This window comes from Serpula lacrymans (assembly GCF_000218685.1).
Source record: "Serpula lacrymans var. lacrymans S7.9 unplaced genomic scaffold SERLAscaffold_3, whole genome shotgun sequence".
In the NCBI taxonomy this organism is placed as follows: Eukaryota; Fungi; Basidiomycota; class Agaricomycetes; order Boletales; family Serpulaceae; genus Serpula; species Serpula lacrymans.
The window spans coordinates 16,026-38,481 of NW_006763292.1; the positions used below are offsets into that span (position 1 = coordinate 16,026).

Here is a 22,456-nt window from a genome sequence, read left to right on the forward strand (position 1 = left end):
CCTACCCCTCCCTTCACCATTTTTTGACCTCTTACTATCCACACCACTACACCTATTGTCATTCAGTCCCCTCAAGTTGGATACCTCATCTATAGTAAACACTCTCATCCAATTCTTCACCCTTTTTGCCATCATCTGTTACCTTCAAACCGGTTTCCTTGTTGACATTGCCTTCCTTCACCATGTTTACATCCTGACAGCACTTGGACAAGTGGGTATCAGAAGTGGACCGCAGACACCGGAGAGAGTTCCTCCCAGCCCTCAACAAGCCGCTCCCAGTCCTCCCCGTCCCTATCAAAGCCCATACCCCAGACGCGGAAGAAACGGTTGAGCAGATCACTGAGCTATATCAAGACTCATCTGCATTGTCTTCTCCTGTCAATCTGATCAAAGAATCAATTCTTGACATAAACAACGCTATCACCCTCACCCAATCCATCTTTTACCATTCTGCCATCTGTAGGAGAAAAACTAAGAGCCTCAAAGAGGTTCACCAATGTCTCAGACAAAACACAGAGAGAGCTTTTAATTTTCATATTTCTGAACCATGTGCAGGTTCCGCTGAGCAATTACTTAGAAGGCCTAGTATGCCCAGAGAGTCAAGCTTCTGAAAGGAGAGGCTAACATACAGGAAAGAATTTTGCATATCATTTTGCATGTCATTTTGCAAGACTTCATCCCCTCTCCTCGAATTTTATTGAATCTGCCCTCTTTCATTTCCTAGTATACCCATTCAACTTCTCCCTTATGGTTTTGAGCATACTCTACCTTGTGGCATTGTTTTGAGAAAACAGCCCAACAAAGCACCCACCTATAATATCCCCTCCTCATTCTTTACCACTGACTACTACAACATCTACTCCGCTTCACCAGTTCATTATCAATCTATCAAATACTTCTGCATCAGTAACCACATTGACAACCTCACTATCATAAACTACTTAACGCAACTTCACCATACTCTTTACCTCCCCCACATCAAAGATCTTGAAGCATTTAGACCGCGTTTTGGTCTTCAACAGAGTACTTCTGTTGTCTTAGTCACACCCACCACCAAAGACCATATCCAAAGAGTTTTCGTTTGTTTAGCTCAATTCAACCAGCTTATTGCAACTGCATAAGAGAAATCCCATGACAAGAAAGATTATACCTCCAAGTTAGATGTCATCCAATATCTCTCAAGCTATGTGGAGAAATACTACCGGGTATTGGAGATCCTTACCCCGCTTGTTTTTAACCAGCAATCGGATCAGCACAAATGTTTCATTGTCACGGTTATCCAGTGCAACTTCTGGGAAATTGTCAACCGCAGTCAGAAAATTCATATCTACTTGCAATACTTGTCCTCGTACCAAGGTCAAAGAGGGGAAGTGTCACTCATACTATCTGTGGAGCAACTCTTTGCACCAAACACTTAAAGAATCAAATTAAAGACAGGAAGTTTGTTTAAAAGCATAATAGGAGATGCAGAATCAGACAAAGGAACAGAGTCAGAGAGCAAAGAACCTGTTGAAGGCATGGAAGAAAACAGTATTTCTAACCATTTTGAATATTGGAGACCTCAAACAGAAGGAGGATTGATGGACAATTTTGTTTTTGACCCTGACTTTGATTAAATAAAAACTTGTGTTTCTAACTTTTCAAACTGGAGCCCTACCAAGAACCTCGCCCTCTTATCACTCCAAAAATGCCTCCCCCACAATCTCTAGGAGCCGCTGCTGAAGCCCTAGAACCAGACAATTTGTATCAATCCACAGGACTGTAAAACTTTCATCAGGAAAAACACTTTGGCCATATAGGCTTTTATAGTACTATAATTGCAAAAATAGCTGTCATAGTGATCATAGCTGTAAGAGAAACCCCATCATTTATTTAGGCACAATGTGCTCTTATAGTGATCTCATAGTTTGCTATAGTTCCAAGAAGCTCCTATAGTAATGTCAATACTATGATGGCATTTAGAGTAGACATAGGGCCCATAGCACCTATGGCAATTATAGCACTTATAGTACTCAAAGCACCCATAGCACATATTGCATTCAATTACCAAATAATAAAATGAAAACAGCACTGCCATATTTTGTACTAGCAATTGTACTATATGCAACAGTAAATAGGAGAGTGACTACAAATACTATCAAGCAGCTTGTGCAATGATATTATTCTTTAGAGCTTCAAAATCAATACCAAAATCCTTGTCCTTCATCTGGTCTTCACCAATCCCTAGATAATGGAGATTGGCCAAATTTCTGTTATGGTAAAATTAGTGATGATGGTAACAGCCAAAATACTGGTACTTACAGAATGTCCTGGTACAGACCATCTCTCATTTGCTTCATCCACACAAGGCTTTTCTTCTGAAGCACCAACAGCTTTTTGAAATAGTATTCCCACCTTTAAATAAAATAAAAATCAAGTTTGACATACATAAATGATATTGTACTTGGTTTCGAAAATGCTCTCTGAGAATTCTTGGGTAGCTTTATTACCATTTACATATCCCCTGAGGGAACATTCAATCTGAAAAGAAAATGGAATAGAATAGAATGCCTTTGAAATGTTCAGGATAGCATACTCCCTCACCCTTACACCCATACCATTGATTATGAATGGCTTTTGCTTGTTGAATGTCCTGGCCTTGAAAAAATAGTTCAATTTGGCGTAAACATGGGAGAATGATAGCTCACTTTGATATCAAGATCACCATCAGCAAATGCACCAGTCTCTAAAAGCCACATTACAGCCTGCTTGATTTGAACTGGGGCCATATCACCAGGAATTTGATAAGCACCATTGATTATGATGCGCGCTTTGGCAACAATTTCTCCTTGAACCTGGGCAACAGCAGACCAAACCTAGCAACAAGATACATGATTAGTATAACATTATTGGAGGTGGAAATACATACATAGTCAATCAATAGGATTTTGATTTCTTCATTACTTTGAACCTCTAAAAGCTTGGTTTGTAATTCTCTGCAACCTTGAGAGGCATCAATAAGTCTGTTCCAAGTAAACTTGAAGCGTGATGTGGGGGGAGGAAAACCCTCTTGAGGTGCAATGTATAATCTCATTGTAGCATGCCCAGCTGTAGCAAGGTCCACAAGAGAACTAGGAAACATAGCCAGGGTGATTCTAGTTCTTTTGGTAATTTTTAACAGTAAAGAGACAGCCGTAGGTGTTGAGATAGAAGTAGAAGTTGAAGACATCCTGGATGAATGTGTGGAAGATTTTCTGGAAAAACTAGAAGAAGAGGAGTACACCAATGATTTAGCCTTTTCCTGCCCAACAATGGGTCTGAAATTGGGCTAATATAAGCTGTTAGTGTTATAACCAAGAGTTTGTATACTCTGGAATACAACTCAGACAAAGCTATAAAGAAGTGAGGGGAGTGGTTACCCTTTAGATAGGACCGAGTTTGTTATGGGTAAACAACAGGAGGACTCACTGAGGAGTCTCCTTGATCTATTAGGGTATATATACTACTATAGGTTGTTTGTACATGTATATTGTATAGTTGATGGAGGCAGTGGCTGATGATGTCATGGGGCACAGCCCGTATGACCAGCTCCACTGCGTGAGAGACTTGTAACTAAAATAAGAAAGAAGGCAGTACAGTGTGAGAAGGTGGAGTTTGAACAAAATGGAAAGTGCCACATGGCACAGTGTGTGAAAACTACAGAAGAGGGTTAAAGAATAGAATGAAATTTAAAAGTCCAGAAATTGTGTATCGTAACAATTAGCTCTATGGATGTAAGAGATACTAATTTAGAGACGTACTTGCTCATCCAGAATTGATCCATCTTTTCCCCTGTCATCAGAATCTTGGGTAACAATTTAATATTAGTGTTTTGTCTAGAAATAATGATTGTTTACTTTCAGCTCTGGCTTCCTCATCCTCATAATACTCATCATTATCCCCTGTAGGTGTGTGCTTTCTGAGTTAGGATCCCTTGAAAATTATCCTCATCGGAATCATGGTCTGAGTCCATGGCTTGTCTTTTTCTAGGAGGGTTTAGTGGTGTAACTGGGTCATCATCATAGTTGTAAATATCCTCTTCTTCCATTACAACAGCTGTCCTTTTTCTTGTCTCTTGGAGGGGAGATTAATATACTTTTACCAAACCAGAATATATATATTCCAATACCTCTTTCTGAGCTACTTGGGTAAATTGCACACCAGAATTCATAGCATCCACAATGCACTGATACTCCTCAGCACTCAAAGTAACTGTATTGTTTTAAGCCTTGGAGCCAGGAGCTTTAGATTTACCCTTGGAATTTATTTTGCCTGCCATTGAAAAATTAGACTATGAGAAATAAGTGAAAAGAGAATGGAGCGCAAATGAGAAGTCACCATTTTTCTGCAGAGTTTAGGGCAAGCCTTCTAGGCCAAATACAATTATACCTGACAAGTGCCACTAAGATTTGGCTGAAAAATAACATGTACAGTAAAGCAATATATCAAACAATGTACTTATACAAAGGTCCTCATGGCTTCATTTTCCATCCAGCCATTTCTATCAGCAGCCCAATAAACAAACTCATAATCAGTATGAAGCACTATGGATGCACATTTACCTTAATAATGAAGGTTGAGATGAGTGATATCAGACAACCTGAAAATTGCAAAGTCCCCATGGTTCAGCTCAATAACAAGGCCTGCCTCAACCATGGCAAGAGCAACCCCCTTAAATGATCCAATGGGGAGAACAAGACAATGCTCCTGATCCTTGCTATCTTGGTGAGCCTTTGTTTGCACATTGATGTTAATGACAATTGACAGGAAGGGGGCGGTTGGGGAGCAATGGTTTGCTGGTAAGATAGATGCAACTTGCTTAAGCATCTGACACTCTTCAGGCAGGTGGATTTGCATCTGATACAATGATGAGATAGCTGTGAATAAAGAGGGAGTACCACTTACAATACAATGTATCCAGTTAAACAGTTCTTCAAAGACAACTTTGAGGGACTGAAATAATTCCTGGTTATTACTGACGTCCTTGAATATATAGGGGATCATCTGGCTGTGATTGGTATGTTTGCAGCCCACTTTGTCAAGCATAGACGGTGGCACATCAGATGGGGCTTTGAGACCCTGTAAAGGATCAGTATTAAGTGAACATATAGTAAGGATTTACTTTACCTTGGTAATGTGACGGTTGTACCATAACAAGTGAAGTGCTTCAAATGTAGAGTCAGCATTTACACAAGTGTTTTTCTCTGCCAATAGGTCAGGTTTCCCAAACACAGCTAGTAGGTTACCTGTGAGAGAATTACAAAATTTTGCTGGAAGATTGGTACATGTGAATGCCATGAGTGTCTCATCAGAATTCCGTATATCCACCAAAAAACTTCAAATAAGTGAGTGAACAATCGGTGATTAGAAAGTACGGAAAACTTACTTTGGAATAGCATCCATAGGGATGCAAATGTAGGCGTCATCTGATACCTTCCTTGTAGTGCACACCAAACTGGCGACACAAATAAACAATCAGGGGGCAATGGTGTAGAAAACTAATTACATACCTGTGATTGCAAATCTTTTATGTTTCTAACTTGGGCACCCTTCTCTGCACGCTCACATTTGCACTTTGTCCATACATTATTAGTTTGATGATCACACTTAGCTCGAAAACACTTGTTTTGAGGCATAAATTGGTCATAAGTAGTGCGTATGATTGTTTTCTCCATCCCTATACCTTTCAGTTGGATAGCGGGGGGTGGGGCTGGGTCATTTTCAGCGTCCAAAAAGTCTTGTGAGTCTGATAGAGAAGGGCTATATGGTCTGGGCAGGAAAGACAACATTGATGCAAGCAGCTCATAGCCAAGCTGATGGAGGGGGATAGGAGAATAAACATTAACGTCAATGGTAGTATTGTAACATAATGCCCAGTGTTGAATATTGCAATTGTGTAATGTAAAGTTGTTGTGTCATGTAAGAAAAATGATGGAATATAGTGATGAATGAGTGATGCTCACTTGAAGACAACAGAGTCAAAAAATCTATCAGAAGATGCAATATCAGTGCAATCAAACTCACCAGAAACTTGGTGCTAGGGGAATCATGTGTCCCTTTCTATGTTTGAATGAGTCTTTCAAATCTATAGCATGGTCCAAGGCTTAGCTTCTGGAAAGCGCTCTGATTTGTGTTTTGAAAAGACTTTCCAGAAGTCATGGTACTCTGGAGGTACCAGCCTCTTAATCTCTTCCTCGGGTTCTAGTTTGTCATTGTCATCATCAATCTTATCCAAAGACCTGAGCTTGGCATACACGTGACCAGCATTTATCCTTTTATTAAGCTTAATTTGACGGACATAACTCGGCTTACCCAAGTCACCACACTCCTGAGGGCAATGTGACAATGTGGCAACCCCTGTCTGCCAGTTGATCTCAGGATTGTGTTTGAATAACCAGGTCCAGCCTAAAATTAAATTAATCTTCCCTAGTTGGGTAGCTTCAGCGGTGACTTGTTCTCTGTGTCCTTGGTATTCATCAACAAAAGAACATTTGTGCATAATGCAGCCACCCACATTAAGTGTAATGTCAATGTTATAGACGAGAATAGATACATTTAATCTTACAAGAGGGTGTCCAATTTCCTCCGCCCAGACCTGATCTATGAAGATTCTGTTAGCGCCTGAATCAAGCAGTGCACTGGTTGGGCGTACTATGCCCCAGGCAAGGTTTTCCACACCAACATCTAAATCTCTTTTCGGAATAAATATGTTGTTGCAAAGTGGCTCCAAAGAAGAAGAAGAAGAAGAAAAATCGAGAGAAACATTTTTTTCTACTTTATGATTTTCTATATTTTTATTTTTATTTTTACCAGAATCAAGCACCCTAGTGTTTGTCTTGCTGGGGCCACGCTCCAAGGGAGATGCTGGTGCAGCGGTGGTATCATAAATATTACAGTTATAATTCTTCATACAAGTACATACTTCAGATAATTAATTGAGAAATCTATTTAAAAATTGGGGAGCCACCCCCTTCTTTCCGTTATTGCTCATGCAACACCCTGGAGCAGAGGCCACTTTGTTGTGGTTTACTTCATTGTTACGGGGAGCGAAGGCACCCAAGTGACCTACACTCTGAATTCTTTTCCCTGGGCCTTCATCTCAGCAACCTGCTAATCATAGAAGAAGGCCCTGATTTTGTCATACAAATGACCAGCGAAATTATTGAGCCAATTGTCCGGCTTCTCCATTTCTAATTGGCACGCCTGGCACCCTTGGTTATTTTTTTGTTGGGCGGCCTGCACCCCATTTCTGCAATCTTGGGACATGTGTCCCTCCTGGCCACAGTTATAGCAGTTGCCCTTGAATCTGCGCATTTGTCCGCTTTGGACCACACCAATATCCATAGGAGCACCCTGTCCTGGCTGCAGCCTAAACAGCTTGAACCCTTGAGAGTTATTTTGAGTTTGGTTTGGTGACCCAGGGTGCCTCTGGGACTAGTTATTTTTGGTGGTGGACCCGCCACCAAATTGCATAGTGTAGAGCCCCATGGCTCTACCAATTTTTCAAACCTCCTCAGCAGCTGCTAAAAGGTTCTCGCTCCGCATATCTTGTATGTAAAGCTGTTATGCAATAGCTGGTGACACATTACGCTCCAACAGCTCCACTGCGTGTTCATTTCCTAAACCCCCTTGGATGGAGAGGGCCAGGAACCGAGTAACAAAGTCATCCATTCTCATGTTTCCTTGTTTGAAGGTACGGATGTGCTGACACACCCAGTTACGCTCAGCTTGAGGTTTGAAATATTTTTCAACCTCTACTTTGAGATTGTCCCAGGTAGGCCAGTGACCAGCGGTGTAGCATTCCTGGAGTCTAACTTGGGCGTATCAACCCGCCACAGGTCCTTTGAGTCTTGACAGCACAACTTGCGTCCTGCTGCTGAAGAACTAGGGATTGAAAGCAATGACAACAATTTTGGCGTTGAATGTCCAGGTAGGGCAAAATTTATCTGATTCATGTTTGAACTCATTGCTTTATAGATATACCTGAGAACTCATTTGAAACATCACAAAGTGATGTTCATTACAGCTCACCTACTTATCCATGGCCATCTCTAGCGGTACATCTGTTATTTTACCTTTTCTCTCTCATTAAAACCATGCCAATTTTACCCAGATATTTGCAACTGATTTACTTTTTAGTTCGCGGTGACTTCAATTTTCTCAAGCTCAACAAAAGGCCATCTTATCCTGGGCAAATAAATTGTCAGTGCACAATGTTCCAACGCTCTATGTGTCACTTCAGTCACCCTTCAAATGGGGGCATTTAGGTTGAACATTGTGTGTAAAACTATCAACCTAAATGCCTATTTTTTTGGGCAAATCCCAGGACTTGGGATAATCCCCAGGCAATTTACATCTAGGCAAATCCCATCCCTATGGAATTATCCCAGTGGGGATAATCCCAAAGAAATGTCACATGTCACAAAGTGTCAGGGGGGCTTGGACTGGTATTTTTGGACAGCATTCAAACAATATAAATGATAACTACAAATAAAAATATAGTCAAGGTTGTTTGGAAGCATTGAATGCATTATTTTTAACCACCATTAGAATAGGTTGACATTTGCAAAATGATAGTATTTATGATCTAAATTCATATTACATATGTATCACCATAATACTACATCATTCATGTCCTTAGCATACTGCATTGGAATCATTTAATGGAGTAAAGGAATTAATTAAATTCTGTCAACTGTAAGGGTGCAAACATGAAATTTCCAGCTGGTTATCCTACATATATTGTATGGTGAATGTACTAATAGCAGAACAACCACCCTATATATTATATAGTCAATGGCTTATGGGCCTTAAGGCTTTGTGTATCCATGTCCACTACTTATTGTAAAGCTTTACTAGTAATGAAGTACAGTGTTTATAATAGACCAAAATTTCAGGTGCACAAACCAAAAACAAAAGATATTAGAGAAATGCAAATACTTTAAAAGTTTAGAAGCAATATTTGATAGCATCTCCGAAGAGTAAGGGAGCTGCAGCTGCAAAATGTTTTTTATGGTATATGATCTTCAGTATGTTTGGCTTTAGCAAAGGCAGCAAAGAGTACAGTTTGTTGTTGTTGAGAATTGACCCTCCTACCAAGTGAAGATTAACTGCAATAGGACTGAAAAATGCAAAAAAACAACAACAACTGCAGTGTAAAGAAAGTAACAAAGAAAAAAAGTATAGGCCTTTTCAATTTGGCATTGTGACTGAATTTGAGACTGATTGTCTCAGAACTGGGTGATAGTTCACATTTGAAATAGTGGTTGAAGACCAGGATCTCACGTATTGATTGGATCTGCCCTAGATTTTTGGGACCAGAATTAGATGATTCTGCACACTTTGGGGATCTGCCTTAGCTTTGGGATCTTCCCATACACTTGTGGGATCTGCCCCTCAGTCTGGGATTATCCCTGACCAATGTGGGATGATCCCAGGATGTATTGGGGATAATCCCATACAGGGGGGGCAGATCCTATAAGTGTATGGGATTATCCCTGACTAACATGGGATCTGCCTCTCAGTCTGGGATTATCCCCAACCAACATGGGATGATCCCAGGATGTACTGGGGATTATCCCCTCAGCCAAGGACAATCCCTAGCTTTGGGATTATCCCAAATACTTTTGGAATCTGCCTCTAGCTCTGGGATATCCTTATGCAGGCTTGGAGAGAGTTCCACATTCTCACACACTGATAAGATCCTCCTGAAACATGCACAAATGTAGTATATAGATTGCCATACATTACGCAATAAGTACCATAAGTTTTTATGCTGCTGATTAGCACCCAAGTACAGCATTAACTAAATTGCAGATATCACAGACATCTAATATACATCTATCAAGAAAATATAATTTATGGTTGTCAATCAAATCTTTGGTCTTCAACCAAACCACAACAACCATCTAGATCTCCTCACTATCTCACTGCTTTGAGGCTTCAATCTTATCCACTCACACCAAACTCATTCCACATTTCAGGTGAGAACAATATACCATGTTCTCAGATCATCTATTCAAATTTTCAACAACAAACCATTTGTCATTTACTATTCCTACTTCTTGATACATGGGGGCCTAGCACACCTCTAAAAACAGAACATTCATTGGGCCACTTACATACCCATGGTATTGAGCCAGCCTCAACCAGTGAAATGAAAATATGTAGCTTTTGCTCTGATGCTAGCTTTTTCTCACATGGCTGACTTGTGATTAGGTAGTTTTGTATAATGGATTTTCATTCAGGCATACATATGAATTATTGTAGTATTTCAACCTTTAGGTTTGACATAGCATAACTACCATAACAAAACAAACCAAATGTTTGACATATTGATTTGAGGTTCTTGCTCACATCATGCTTTTCACACATCTCAACAACCAATAAATATGTGAACTTAGCATTATACCATATCACACTCAAATTCAGATACATTTAAGGTCAGAATTGTACAGTATTCATTATCTTCCAATTGTTCATTGTTCAAACAATATTCAGCTTTCTCCAGGTACATATTTCCTCATTACAAGGCATACTACTACTTGTCATTGTTTAGTGCTCAAGCATCAATTTCTGATCTATTGGTATTTCTGGGAAAAGCCACTTTTTCTGTTATTGGCCCCCCTGACACCTTGTTACATGTGACATTTCTGTGGGATGGGATTTGCCCAGATGTAAATTACCTGGGGATCATCCCAAGTCCTTGGATCTGCCCAATAAAACAAGTATTTAGGTTGATAATTTTACACACAATGTTCAACTTAAATGCCTCCATTTGGAGGGTAACTGAAGTGAAAAAAAAGGTAACTGGGCCCCGCTTGCTATCTGCAGATCAACCTCTTCCCAGCTGAGTATTGGATCTCAATCTCCGACTACCCACATTATAGTATTTGAAATTGTATATAAAAGCTATGCGTAATAAACCCTGGTCCGGATGGTTGTCAGGGGGTGGTCCGCTTGTTAAGCTGTCAACCCTTCTCCAGACTGGCGGAGGCAAGTGCCTGGCCTGGTCAGAGGAAGAGAAAGCAAAGTTTTTGTATCTAAATTCTAATCAACAATAGTTCCACACTATTGCTGAGCTAAAGTACTCCCCTTAACACTGGGGACCATGTATAGTTTAATTGTCCCTTCTCCTTGAGCACTACAGGGCTGTTGCTAAGAGTGCACCCTTCTGCTATATGGGATATTCCAAAACAATAACCCCTTAACCCTGGGGACCGGGTTTGCACAAAGTGCGAGGAAGTAGTAAAGAGAAAGTCCTAATGTTAAACCAAGAATTTGTATACTCTGGCGCACAACTCAGACACAGCTATAAAGAAGTGAGGGGAGTGGTTACCCTTTGGATAGGACCAAGTTTGTTGTGGGTAAACAACAGGAGGACTCGCTGAGGAGTCTCCTTGATCTATTGGGTATTTATACTACTACAGGTTGTTTGTACATGTGTACTATATAGTTGATGGGGGCAGTGGCTGATGATGTCATGGGGAACAGCCCGTGTCACCAGCTCCACTGCGTGGAAGACTTGTAGCTAAAATAAGGAAAAAGCAGTGCAGCGCGAGAAGGTGGAGTTTGAACAAAATGGAAAGTGCCGCATGGCACAGTGTGTGAAAACTACAGAAGAAAGTTAAAGAGGAGAATGAAATTTAAAGGTCCAAAAATTGTGTATCGTAACAATTCAGGCCAGTGTCTTGCCAAATATCATCATCCACATTGAGTTTGAAGAGGCCTTCACGAGAGATAGACTGGGGGGGGACTGCATTGCGAGGAGCCTTTTTCTGTTGAATAAGCACCTTCAGTTGATCACAAAGTCAATTATAGGTGCTCGTGAGTTTGACAATGCCAGGCTCTCGTCTTTTCACAGACACTTTGATTTGTCCGTGAAGCTTGCAGCCTGGTAACACAGTATCACACATAAGAAGATAAAATGCGACACTTATGGCTTACTGTCCGTCTATAAGATTGCTCTAACCTCTCCAATTCAAGTTTTCACCATTGCAAACACTCTCTGATGCAGTGTTTCAACGCAAGCACATTTATACAAAGCTGTAAATAGGTATTTTTCTTCAAACTTTCTAATTTAGCTCGATCTACAACTCCTAGTAGTGCCTTCTTTCAAGAGATGCTATCCTCTAATTGAGAGCACTTTGCACAATGCTCCAAAATATTTGCTTCTAATTCCACAGTGTCAATGCCTTGATCACCCAAAAGTTCTGCTTCTAGGTCTCGCACATCTTGGTGGCATATATCAAGCATTTTCTGCAAAGATAGGATCATCAGATTAATTGTCTGATTACCTTGATGAGGAGTGCAACCTAAATATTATAATTTCAGAGGCTAAACAGCCACAAAAAGATCAGGTACATACACATTAGTGGTTTAGTTTGTGTTAAAATTTGATGGTTCCACTGGTCCCGCAGAATGGCCTTGTCAGTAGATAAGTTTTGAAGAGCCATCTTGGCTGCATTGTTCTTTTGCTGACATTGCAACCATCTCCAAGATAGCCATTGACCAAGCCCAAGCAGCGATTATTTGCTCAGGAACTCAGTCCTATTTTCCAGCACAAATAGGCGCTGATGATACTATGGATGAAATCAGTGACACCCTGTGTTGGATGCTATAAGTACACTTACACTGGACACCCTCAGTAAGGGTATTAAATTTTTGATGGGGCTCCAGAATTGATCACAGCCTTCACTGTCTGTGAGTCCAAATCCTATGCACTTTTGTGGATGAAAAATAATTCAACAAGGCCATTGGTGGCCATATGTGTGGAATAATGATAGAGCAAAAGAGATATGTTGAAGGTTGCATCCCAAAAAATTCCACTTGAAGCAAGATCTATGAAGCTGACACGCAATATCATAAAGTATAACAATCTTTCTGGACTGTGAGAGGTTGTTGAGCAATTTTTTCAGGAGGGTGAGTGCATAATGTTGTTTTTCTCCTGCCGAGGTCATATTTGCAAGCCAGAGTACGTGATTGTGCCTGCAAAGAAGAGCTATCAAACCAGTGCAGAGCATTGCCAAATCAACGCCGCAGGCTCCCTTATCAGGTGATTGCACTCAGTTTCAAATAGAAAATCAAACCTCAATGTTTGACATACCTTAGCAGATAGCTGGTACCCTTTTTCTCTTAAAAAAAAATTGGGAGCGCTGCTTAGGGCTGTCACATTCAATGGAATTTGTGCAAACAACACCCTTACAAACTTGAGCAGTCAAATATTAATGCGAAGTGTGGGAGCCACAGGGGAACAGGGAAATATGCCTCTATGAAGGAGCTGCAATGCAGCAGGTTGGCATTTGCACCACAAAATATTGATGTTTTCTATACCTGGCCACCAGTCAGTGAATGTACAACTGCTTAGACAATATTATATTCACTGAAAAATGAAACAGAAGTGACCATTAGTTTTCTCCCAAGCCCACAAGCACAGCCAGTATTCTTCCTTGAATCATCAAAAGTAGGAGCATTACAAAAAGAGCGAGTTTGGGATAGCAGCGCTAAATATGGCCTGGTGAGGGAGGGTATAACATTGTCTCTCCACCTTTTTCATTGAGTATTGGACTCCAAGAACTCTCTCACTCGCCACGCCTCAGGATCTATTGTGACATGCAGAGTGTTGTTCAGTCCATTCTCCAAAATGTGGTTGCATTGTGGTGAACCATGCTGGGCCTCTTGATTTGGTAGGGAGTTATTAGAATGGCTGTCTCCCTTGGTAGGTAATGTTTGAGTGAAATGATGGCGCCCTAAGAGTGTCACAAGGGGCTCGGGTCCAGGTAAATATATATTCTTAGTACCTTGACCGCAATGCTTGAGAAGGGGCATGCATGGTTTAATTAAAACTGTCATCCGTGACAAAACCGGATAAACCCAGTCTCTGCTGAAGCAGCCATTGTTCTCCATGGAGCATAGCCACCACTCCATGGAGTAACCATTGTTCTCCTAGGAGCACAATTGTACTCCTAGGAGTCATTATACTGTAGCGAGTAGCACCTCCAACTATAAGTAGTAAGGGGTTTAGTATAGGAATACCTCAGTCGTTTCTATAGCCTCTCGGGCAGCGGCTGAGGTATGTTACATTACATTTATTAGAGATCACCTTAAACTAACATCTATTGTAGTTTCACTTAGGTAAATAATAAAGTCGTTTCTATAGCCTCTCGGGCAGCGGCTGAGTTTCACTTAGGTTTATTAATCCGGTCATGGATTTTCCCCACAGCATCATGGGCAAGTAAAGAATAATTGGATTGTTTGGCCTTACAAGTATACATTCGAGGTCGACAAAAAGACATCAGAAAAAGTCTGGAAAGTCAGTTGCCAGTAGTCGTTAGTGACTAGTGAACATCTAATTTTAAAATTATCTCACGGATATTGTCACATTTCTAAACATTTAACTTGAAGGCCCATCAGAATCTTTGTCCGTTTTGTAGCCTACTCATTTAGGCTAATTTCCTGAGCTCAAGTCCATATTTGTGAATAACTTGAAGTACTATACCTATGTCAATATGTATGTTATGAAACCAATTCCTCTCAAGATATCAACATTGTGGGCTGTACAAAAAAGTCACACATCAACTTCTGCAACCTACTCATGCGGAGAGAGGGAAAAAGGCTCAAATCCAGATTGTAATCTGGAAAACATATAATAGTCTATAATAGTATTAATATGCTATAGGTTACGGACTGTTTGATGCAACTGATCAAGTATTTCTCTGTGCTAGCGATGAGGCATTGATGAGATTGTGTTCAAATTGAATTTATGGAGGTTGGTATGGCTAAAGTTTGCTGTGCCATTTCCATGACTCACTGGCACGCAGATTCAAGTTGCAATCCAGCTGTCTGTCATTCAAATGAGGAGCATTGATATTGATACCCAAGCTATAACTTGTGTCAACGTCAACACACACCAAGCACAGTTAAACCTAGTCTTGTTCCCACTGCATTGTGAGGGCATGATGTTATTATAGAGCGGAGTTTGAAGTTGGAGGCAAAAAACATGTAAAATTCACTTGTGGGATCATGCCCTATAATATCTGGTGCATTTTGAAAGAGAATCAGAAAACAATGTTTGTAGTACTCTTTTTGATTTTCTGATGGAACTGAGTGCTGTCAGAGGGGTGAAATGGGACCAGTACAATGGCCAAACATAATCTAATTAGACTCATCTTTTGTTGGGTGTCTGGCTGACACTGAGGTTGCCACACGTGTGCCTCATGAGGCCCATGCATCCTTTTGCCTTTTTCTTTCTCCTCCTCCTCCAACAACTTCAGAAACATTAGACTGGGTCACATGCTACAACTCACATTGGCACTTATCATGATGTTGCAGGAGATCAGTACACTACCAACATCACAAACATCCAGTCTGTCACTCCCGCCAAGGATATTGTAGCAAAGTTGGATCCCGTAGATTACAATTGCTACTATGTACCGCCATGTATGGAAGGCACACAACAGGATATCTTCAAGAAGATCAACTGATCACACCGCAGCAAAGAACATTCTCTAGATTAAGGGCAGCCCTGGCGCGGGCAAGTCCACCATCGCTTCCAGCTTACAATCTTGGTTGATGAAGAAATGTCTCCTTGATGGATTTTTCTCTTTTTGCCAAGGTGATGCATCTTTGAGCAATCCCAATGTACTTTGGTGTACTATTGTGCACCAACTCGCTGATTTTAATCCAAAATTTACATCCATTATCATCAAGACTTTGAAGGCTAGCTTTAACATACAACTGTGAGGTAAGGGTATGGCTTTGAAATCACACAGTAGATCAGGGCTTTTACTTTTACTTTCAATTCTTTAGGTATCTGGTCATCATAGCGGATGATCCGGATGAGTGCAGCAATTTGTTGCAGGAATCTCAACAAAAAGCTTTATTGGATACCCTCACAGAGTGGTCTAAGGTACTGCCCTCGATGTTCAAACTAATTATCACCAGTTGTGACAATCACATCCCTCTCAATTTTTGTGAAGCCTGCCAATATATTGTTTTACCAACTGGAGACCAAATGACACCTACAGCTACAGATGATATCAATACCTTTCTTCACAAACCTTTTAAAGAAATAAGAAAGAGGTTTCCCTTTCTACAAAATACTGACTGGCCTGGAGCTCAGCTTATTCAGAAACTCGCAAGTCGTGCTACAAGCCTTTTTGTCTGGGCAGAGACTGTCATGAAATTCATTGGTCAAGGTGATCCCCAACATCAACTATTATTGATCCTTTCTAGGGAGTCTGTAGATGACCAACATAATGTCAATGGGATACTGTGCTATCTGGATAAAGTCCAAGAGGGATCAGTATGCAAGTACAGCGCTTCTGGGTATTTTTCCAATCAAACATCCTAGCAATAAACGGCCCATATCCTTTCTCTCTTTTCCTCCAATCTGGTCTAATGCAGAAATTCCATTTTTGAAAAGATAAATACTATAACAAGCAGGAAGGGAGGCAATGTGCTGGTTAAGCTCCTTGCACCAGTTCACCATATGCTTAAAGCCTCCTTGGTATAGTTGATGGAGAATATTGGGGGAAACGGATAAATGAATGTCACAATGAGGGAAGTTAAGCCAAAATGGCTTGTAAACACCACCAGAGACCTCTTTTTCCTTGCACCTCCGCTGAAATTGGTTGAAGGAGTTTACATTGAGTTTAGCATCATGAATAACTTCCTCAGTCCAGGTCTGTGTATGTGGCTCCCCAGCAGTAGATTCTGAGAGCTCAGAAGCAGGTCTTTTGCATTTGGGACATGTGCCATACTTTGTACATGTCACAAGACATTGTTCTGGATAATCTGCAACGTAGCAAGCCAAGATAGGATAGACTCTCCTTATAGCACCATCTCCCCCAATGACATTAATTCCTTTAATACTAGCTCTCTCCAAAGGCTCTACTATAATCCGCATTGACTCATGAAAAAGACGCTGAACCCTTGAAGACTTCTCCTTTACAGTAAGCTGAGATCCTGTGGCTATGTTGACTGACAGATATCCTATAAGTATGCAAGCATGTTGGCTTGGCTTACAATGTATAGTTTCTGGGTATGTAGCCAAGATAGACAGGGTAGGCTGATTTAGAATTAGAGAATTGTGTAAGCTGGGTTTTGTCCATTGCAATGATAACAGGGGCCAAGGCGGCCCCAGATGGTAGATGAGCCTATTCCAAAGATTCTGTAAGTCACTGTAAGTGGGAGATACAGAACCGTGCTCACCTGAATAGCATGCCACCATTTTTCCGTCCACATTTCATGATAAATTCTTGATTCTTTCCTTGCATTGGTGAAAATCATTTTTGGGCGATAGACTATATGTTTGGCATGTGCAGGGTTCCCAAGGAGAGTCCTGATGGCTGAAAGTACATCTCTATACTGGATAAGGTGTGTATCATTCAGAGTATCAGGAAAAGATATCATAGTTGATTTCCATTCAGCCCTAGATGGTATGCTGTAGTTAACAATCTTGTGTAACCCACATATATCATGGTAAGAAAGCCCCAGCTTCTCCCTGACCTGGCAATAGTTTAAGCAAGATATGTAAAAATCATGAAATCACTGATACCTGGTATACTTAATAGCCGATTAAAAGACAGGTGCCCTATACCATCTTGAATTGCCCAACATGCTACTCTTTAATCCATTCCTGAGGCAAAGGGGATGAACTTGGGGTCTGAAGCTTCACCCATTTCTACATCTTCACTATCCCCACCTGCTGCAATTAATTCTCTTCTCCACCTCTGATGTAAAGTCTTGTCCATGCTTATGACCTTGCCAGCTGTGGGATGTTCCACCTCCATATGTTCATCCTCATTGCCGCCTAGAACAATTGAGTGCTGATGAAGGGATGGGCCTGCTGTGTTCTCCCCATCATCAATAATGTCAGAATGTGTGATTGGAATGAATGAAAAAAGATCCTCTTGCAACTCCTGTAGTACTTTGCCAATTGCCTCCTTGGTATGCTCATCATCTATTGACATGTCTAATCCACTAGCGTCTTCTCCATCATCTTCTTGTGACTGCGGGATAGCAAGTAATTGTAACTTTCCTTTGCAGTACCACAGGCATTTTTTTTACAGAGCCAAGATATGTGTTGACAGCATGAGCTGTTGCAAATAACCTTCCACATCTAGCTGGACACATATAGGGAGCATTTCTGTTAACCAATGTACAATGATGATATATAGGCAAGGAAATAATAGAAGAAATGGAAGTCTGAATAATAATGATGCTCTGAGTCACTGATAAAATGAATCTGCAATGGGTCTTGCTGTTACGCACGAAGTGCTTAACAAAGTCTGAGGGTTCGTCGAGGTTTTATAAAGAGACTTATCTGAAGACAAGTTCGAGAACATAGTTCTGAGGGGAGGTCTTCCAACGAGAGTTGGTCTTCTTCTGAGTAGAAGTCTGATCTTAGGAGTCTAGCTTTGTAAGCGTAAACTGCGTAGAATCGTATTAGAGAATACTACTGCTGTTACATGGTATTTATAATGGAAAGGAATCGGTGATAGGAGTTAGGTCCTATCTAGGGCAGGTCCGTCTGTTGAAGACTAAGTACTATAATAGGTACTGTGAATGCGAGAGGAACAGAAGTGTATGTGAAGGAAATGAGTCATCGGTCCGATGGTATAACCAATGAGTAAAAAGAAATGAGTAGTCCTTAAATGTCCAATAGAGATCGTAACACTTGCTATTTAGGGCAATGCAGCAATTACTGTTATAAGTAGTTCATTTATGTGCTAGTTAAAGTATAAAATATACAAAGTAGAAAACAACCACAGTATAAAGAACACAATTCAACATAGAGCAATAAAATAAGGAATATGAGTGATAAAAAGCAATTTAAGAAGCATGATGTTGGCATTTGTGATGAGCAGAGTCTAAGAGGCTAGATCTGTAAGCATTCAGAGCACTTTCTTTTCTTTTAAGAGCATTAAGTGCCCGAGTACGCACCCAAGTTGTCCCCATGAAATCTGATTAAGTTGATTTGGAAGGTTTGACTGATGCAGAATACCTAGGTATGCTCCCCCCACTACTCATCCCTGCAATGTGCGTGACCACAAGTAGAGCATAGAATTTGAATCTATCATCACTTGAGCACCAGAGATCCAAGTGAGGTATAAATCCCTCTGGCCTTGTCAATGGCTGTCTCAGATGTGTCAATTTCTTCCTGCTAGTTTGTATAACATTGAGAGCATCATGAAAGATCTGCAAAATGGAGTCATGGTGGTGGGTGTCAACACCAGGAAGGGGGCGGGGCCAAGTTTGATGAACCTCTTGGGAATGAACGTCGCAGAATCAAAAATTGTGCTATGCAACCGTTCAAAGTAGGGGATCATAAATTCAAAGTAGATTGAAATATGTCCGTCAAGGAAACTACGGAGGTTATCAGCCTTGCCAAATATTGTGAATTTGTGATGCGCTGCATCTGTGCAGGTGAACTTAGTGTCAAATTCATGATTGAGCCATTTCCTGATTACCTCCCGCTCTATAAACACCTCGTCCTTGAATTGGTAGGGCTGCTCTAGTAGAATGCACATAGCTAAACTAATGCAATAGAAGGACTCAAGACCATGATGTGCTGCGTGCTGAATGGGCTCTCCAGGTTGTGCATTCTGTATTTCTACAGCCATGAAGGGCTCTGTACCCTGAGCAAATAATGAGAATCAGTTAGTACAGGCGGTAGCTTCAAAAACAAAACTTACTGTGTGTTCAAGGACGTGGTTTCCATTATCCACTGCCCACCCCTGGCATGCCAAGCGCTCCAAGGTCTTGTGAGCAGTACCTGTAGCAACCTCTATTCCCTACCCTGGAACATTATGGCCATGTATTAAAGTGTTGGCAAAGGAAGCTTGGGCCTGCTGGATTATTCTTTATTGCTGTGCCACCCTTTTCAGCATGGCATCCAACATCTTGGCCGGGAAATCATGGCGGGCAGGATCCTCCTCTTCAGAGGAAGCTTCAGATGACCCCTCATCAAATACAGCATCTTCTTTATCAAACTGAGATAGATCCCTAGTGGACTGAGAATATTCCTGCTCCTTTATCTTTGGCATTGCAGCCGCAAACCCCCAATCTGCAAGCAATCCACGACGGATACACTCATGAGGAGGCCTAACAACCTGCTTTGACCTGCAAAGAAGGCCAATCTGAGTTTTTTTGGTCAGCAATGAGTGAATTACTTGTAGAACCATCTTGGTACAAGATCCTGACTGGAAATGTATTACCCACAAGGGAAGAATAGTTGATAGAGCTATATGCCATCTTGTGGTCTTGTGCACCCATTAGCAACAAGGTACACATATAATATTCAAATTGTTGACACACTTGTGATATGGTCAATTGTAACAACAAAAAGGTCCTTCAAACAGTTGAAGTATGTTATAAGAGCTCCAGCTGGAGTGGTAGTAGCACGTATGTGTGCTCAAAGCTGATATGGCTGACAGGGATCTGCAAGAGCCATGTTTCTCTGTTTGGCGCTGGTCTCAATGGTTTTAATAGAGTTTCATATGTTGCTTGTACAATTGTACTGCGGAAGTGGGTGGCCATCCACTCCCTCTCCCCACTGCTTTGAAACTGGGACCTTCTCCTCGCCAATCAAATGAGGTACTCCTTATATGCCCTTGGCCTCAAGTAAATGCAAGGTTGTACCCTCTGTTAAAAGTCAGCGGACATCATGCCAGGTATCTTTGATGATGATATTGACACCTAGTAAGGCAGAAAACTGAGGGGAATCAAAGTCGGCAAAGGGAGGGACTTGGGCACAATGGACAACCATACCATGTCCATGAATACTGTTCATAATAAAGAGAATGCAATGCACTTTGAGTTCACCAAGCACTAATGTCTTAATATGTGTGAGGCTAGCCATGACATCATACCCCATGCAAATGTCTGTGCTGTGAGTAAAACCCAAGACAACATGTAAGAATAAAAGTGGCTGCTGATGGACATCAATTTCAGATGTTACAATAGAACCACCTTGATCTATGTAAAAGAGAGTGAATGATGCTCCACGTAAAGCAAAGCCTAAGATATGGAGCCAGCGATCTTGTGCAGCTCTGAAAAATGATGCATGTCCCATCAGCTGAGAAATTTGCTTATGGAGGGGCAATGAGTTTTTCTCCCTGTCCTTGAGCTCAGCCAGTGCATAGACACTCCTCTAATTTGCTGGTGGAAGAGCTTTGGGATTGGTGGGGTTGTCAGAGCTAGCACTCATCAAGACTAGGTTGGGACACTGTTTGCCACCACCGTCTTCTACTGAACAGACTGAGTTGGCAGTGGTCCACCATCTCAAGGAGGCAGTTGCCCTGCTTGATAATGCAGAGTAGACCTTCAGTACAATGTTGTTAAGGAATGCTGCACACTCATCCTCCAAACCTGGACTCCATGGTTTTGTAAAGTCTAGACAGCCACTCATTATTGTCCAGGATCTATCCTTGGTGCTTCAATAACCTGCATCATGTAACAAAACCAGCATACTGTATAGCATGGCTTTTGTCCCATATTGACCTGTGAAAATGTGAGATAAAGGGAAAATTACTGGGAGGAAATCCTCCAGTGTGCAGTACACTTTAAGGGGCACAGCCTCTTTCTTCAAAAGAGGGTCCATAAACCTATGACAATATTGTGTTGGGCCTTTTATAGCAAACCCACTAAACTAAATAGCAAGAAGACAAAGGCTAGGGAGTCAGTGTGGGGCAGCAAAGTCAAGTGAAGTACACAAGCCTTTGGATGTGTGAAAGGTGTGGTGCAGCGGAGCAGCAGCGGCTATTGGAGTAGTTTATAGGCTACCCAGGTGCAATGTGATCAAAAAAGAGACTTACCAAAGCATTTAGAGATGAGGTGATGACAGATATTGATCCAGTAGTAGACATCTCAGGGATGAAGCTGTTTCAGAACGGCGGGTGAAAGCTAGTAAAAAAAGAAGGACTCATCTACCACCAGCATATTCACTATTCTGCCTTTGCCATCTCCAGAGGGAGTTCTGCATTGAGCTTAAATTAATCTGGATGTTTCCCATGTCTGTGGGCAGGACAATTCACAATATATTCATAGAGCTTTGGCTTTGGCAGTACATCCTAGAAAGGGAAGTGCTTGAGTGCACAAGCACTTCCCATATGTAGTAGTGGAGAGTTCTTGGCAGTATGTCCCAGAAAGGAAATAATGTGATTAGATTAAATTCCGGGTGTTTCCACTATACAAGTGGCTTGCACTTTTTTTTGAATTTAGACCAGAGTATAATAGCAAGGGGAAAGAGTGAGTGTCATATCCATACTGGAAGACGGAACTCTGGCATTTGCAAAGGAGTTATTCTCCGGGCCCAAAACCCCCGAACCATTGGTATACTCAGGATTACGTTCCTCATTGTCTGCCGGTCAGCATAACTCTATGCTCTATTCCCATATGGTACTCCGGTTGTCCACTCCAATACTCCTGCACTGGA

The 22,456-nt window shown here is 41.3% G+C and overlaps 6 protein-coding genes across 6 annotated transcripts; all 6 read right to left on the reverse strand.

Annotated features, from left to right (window-relative positions):
• Window positions 1-2,137: 2,137 nt before the first annotated feature.
• On the reverse strand, window positions 2,138-3,208 carry SERLADRAFT_433995 (uncharacterized protein; the record flags this gene model as incomplete). Its single annotated transcript, XM_007314283.1, has 6 exons — window positions 2,138-2,249; window positions 2,302-2,372; window positions 2,428-2,520; window positions 2,584-2,637; window positions 2,688-2,855; window positions 2,909-3,208. 6 exons carry the CDS (start codon window positions 3,206-3,208, stop codon window positions 2,138-2,140), a joined length of 798 nt encoding a protein of 265 aa, XP_007314345.1.
• Window positions 3,209-4,581: 1,373 nt separating this feature from the next.
• SERLADRAFT_433996 (uncharacterized protein) lies at window positions 4,582-5,421 on the reverse strand (the record flags this gene model as incomplete). The annotated part of the gene is made up of 5 exons (XM_007314284.1): window positions 4,582-4,875; window positions 4,924-5,097; window positions 5,146-5,252; window positions 5,304-5,353; window positions 5,405-5,421. 5 exons carry the CDS (start codon window positions 5,419-5,421, stop codon window positions 4,582-4,584), a joined length of 642 nt encoding a protein of 213 aa, XP_007314346.1.
• A 937-nt stretch (window positions 5,422-6,358) lies between these two features.
• On the reverse strand, window positions 6,359-6,676 carry SERLADRAFT_343443 (uncharacterized protein; the record flags this gene model as incomplete). The annotated part of the gene is made up of 1 exon (XM_007314285.1): window positions 6,359-6,676. A coding segment is annotated over one exon (318 nt), but the record flags the coding sequence as incomplete, so codon positions are not given.
• A 452-nt stretch (window positions 6,677-7,128) lies between these two features.
• On the reverse strand, window positions 7,129-7,973 carry SERLADRAFT_433998 (uncharacterized protein; the record flags this gene model as incomplete). The annotated part of the gene is made up of 3 exons (XM_007314286.1): window positions 7,129-7,403; window positions 7,608-7,828; window positions 7,882-7,973. The coding sequence occupies 3 exons, from the start codon at window positions 7,971-7,973 to the stop codon at window positions 7,129-7,131; spliced, it is 588 nt and encodes a 195-aa protein (XP_007314348.1).
• An 8,345-nt stretch (window positions 7,974-16,318) lies between these two features.
• SERLADRAFT_346282 (uncharacterized protein) lies at window positions 16,319-16,924 on the reverse strand (the record flags this gene model as incomplete). Its single annotated transcript, XM_007314287.1, has 1 exon — window positions 16,319-16,924. One exon carries the CDS (start codon window positions 16,922-16,924, stop codon window positions 16,319-16,321), a length of 606 nt encoding a protein of 201 aa, XP_007314349.1.
• Window positions 16,925-16,928: 4 nt separating this feature from the next.
• Window positions 16,929-20,473, reverse strand: SERLADRAFT_405814 (uncharacterized protein; the record flags this gene model as incomplete). The annotated part of the gene is made up of 14 exons (XM_007314288.1): window positions 16,929-17,010; window positions 17,044-17,174; window positions 17,230-17,385; window positions 17,490-17,526; window positions 17,677-18,058; window positions 18,131-18,166; window positions 18,964-18,983; window positions 19,025-19,218; window positions 19,254-19,658; window positions 19,716-19,814; window positions 19,899-20,142; window positions 20,242-20,263; window positions 20,338-20,406; window positions 20,455-20,473. 14 exons carry the CDS (start codon window positions 20,471-20,473, stop codon window positions 16,929-16,931), a joined length of 1,896 nt encoding a protein of 631 aa, XP_007314350.1.
• Window positions 20,474-22,456: the final 1,983 nt, after the last annotated feature.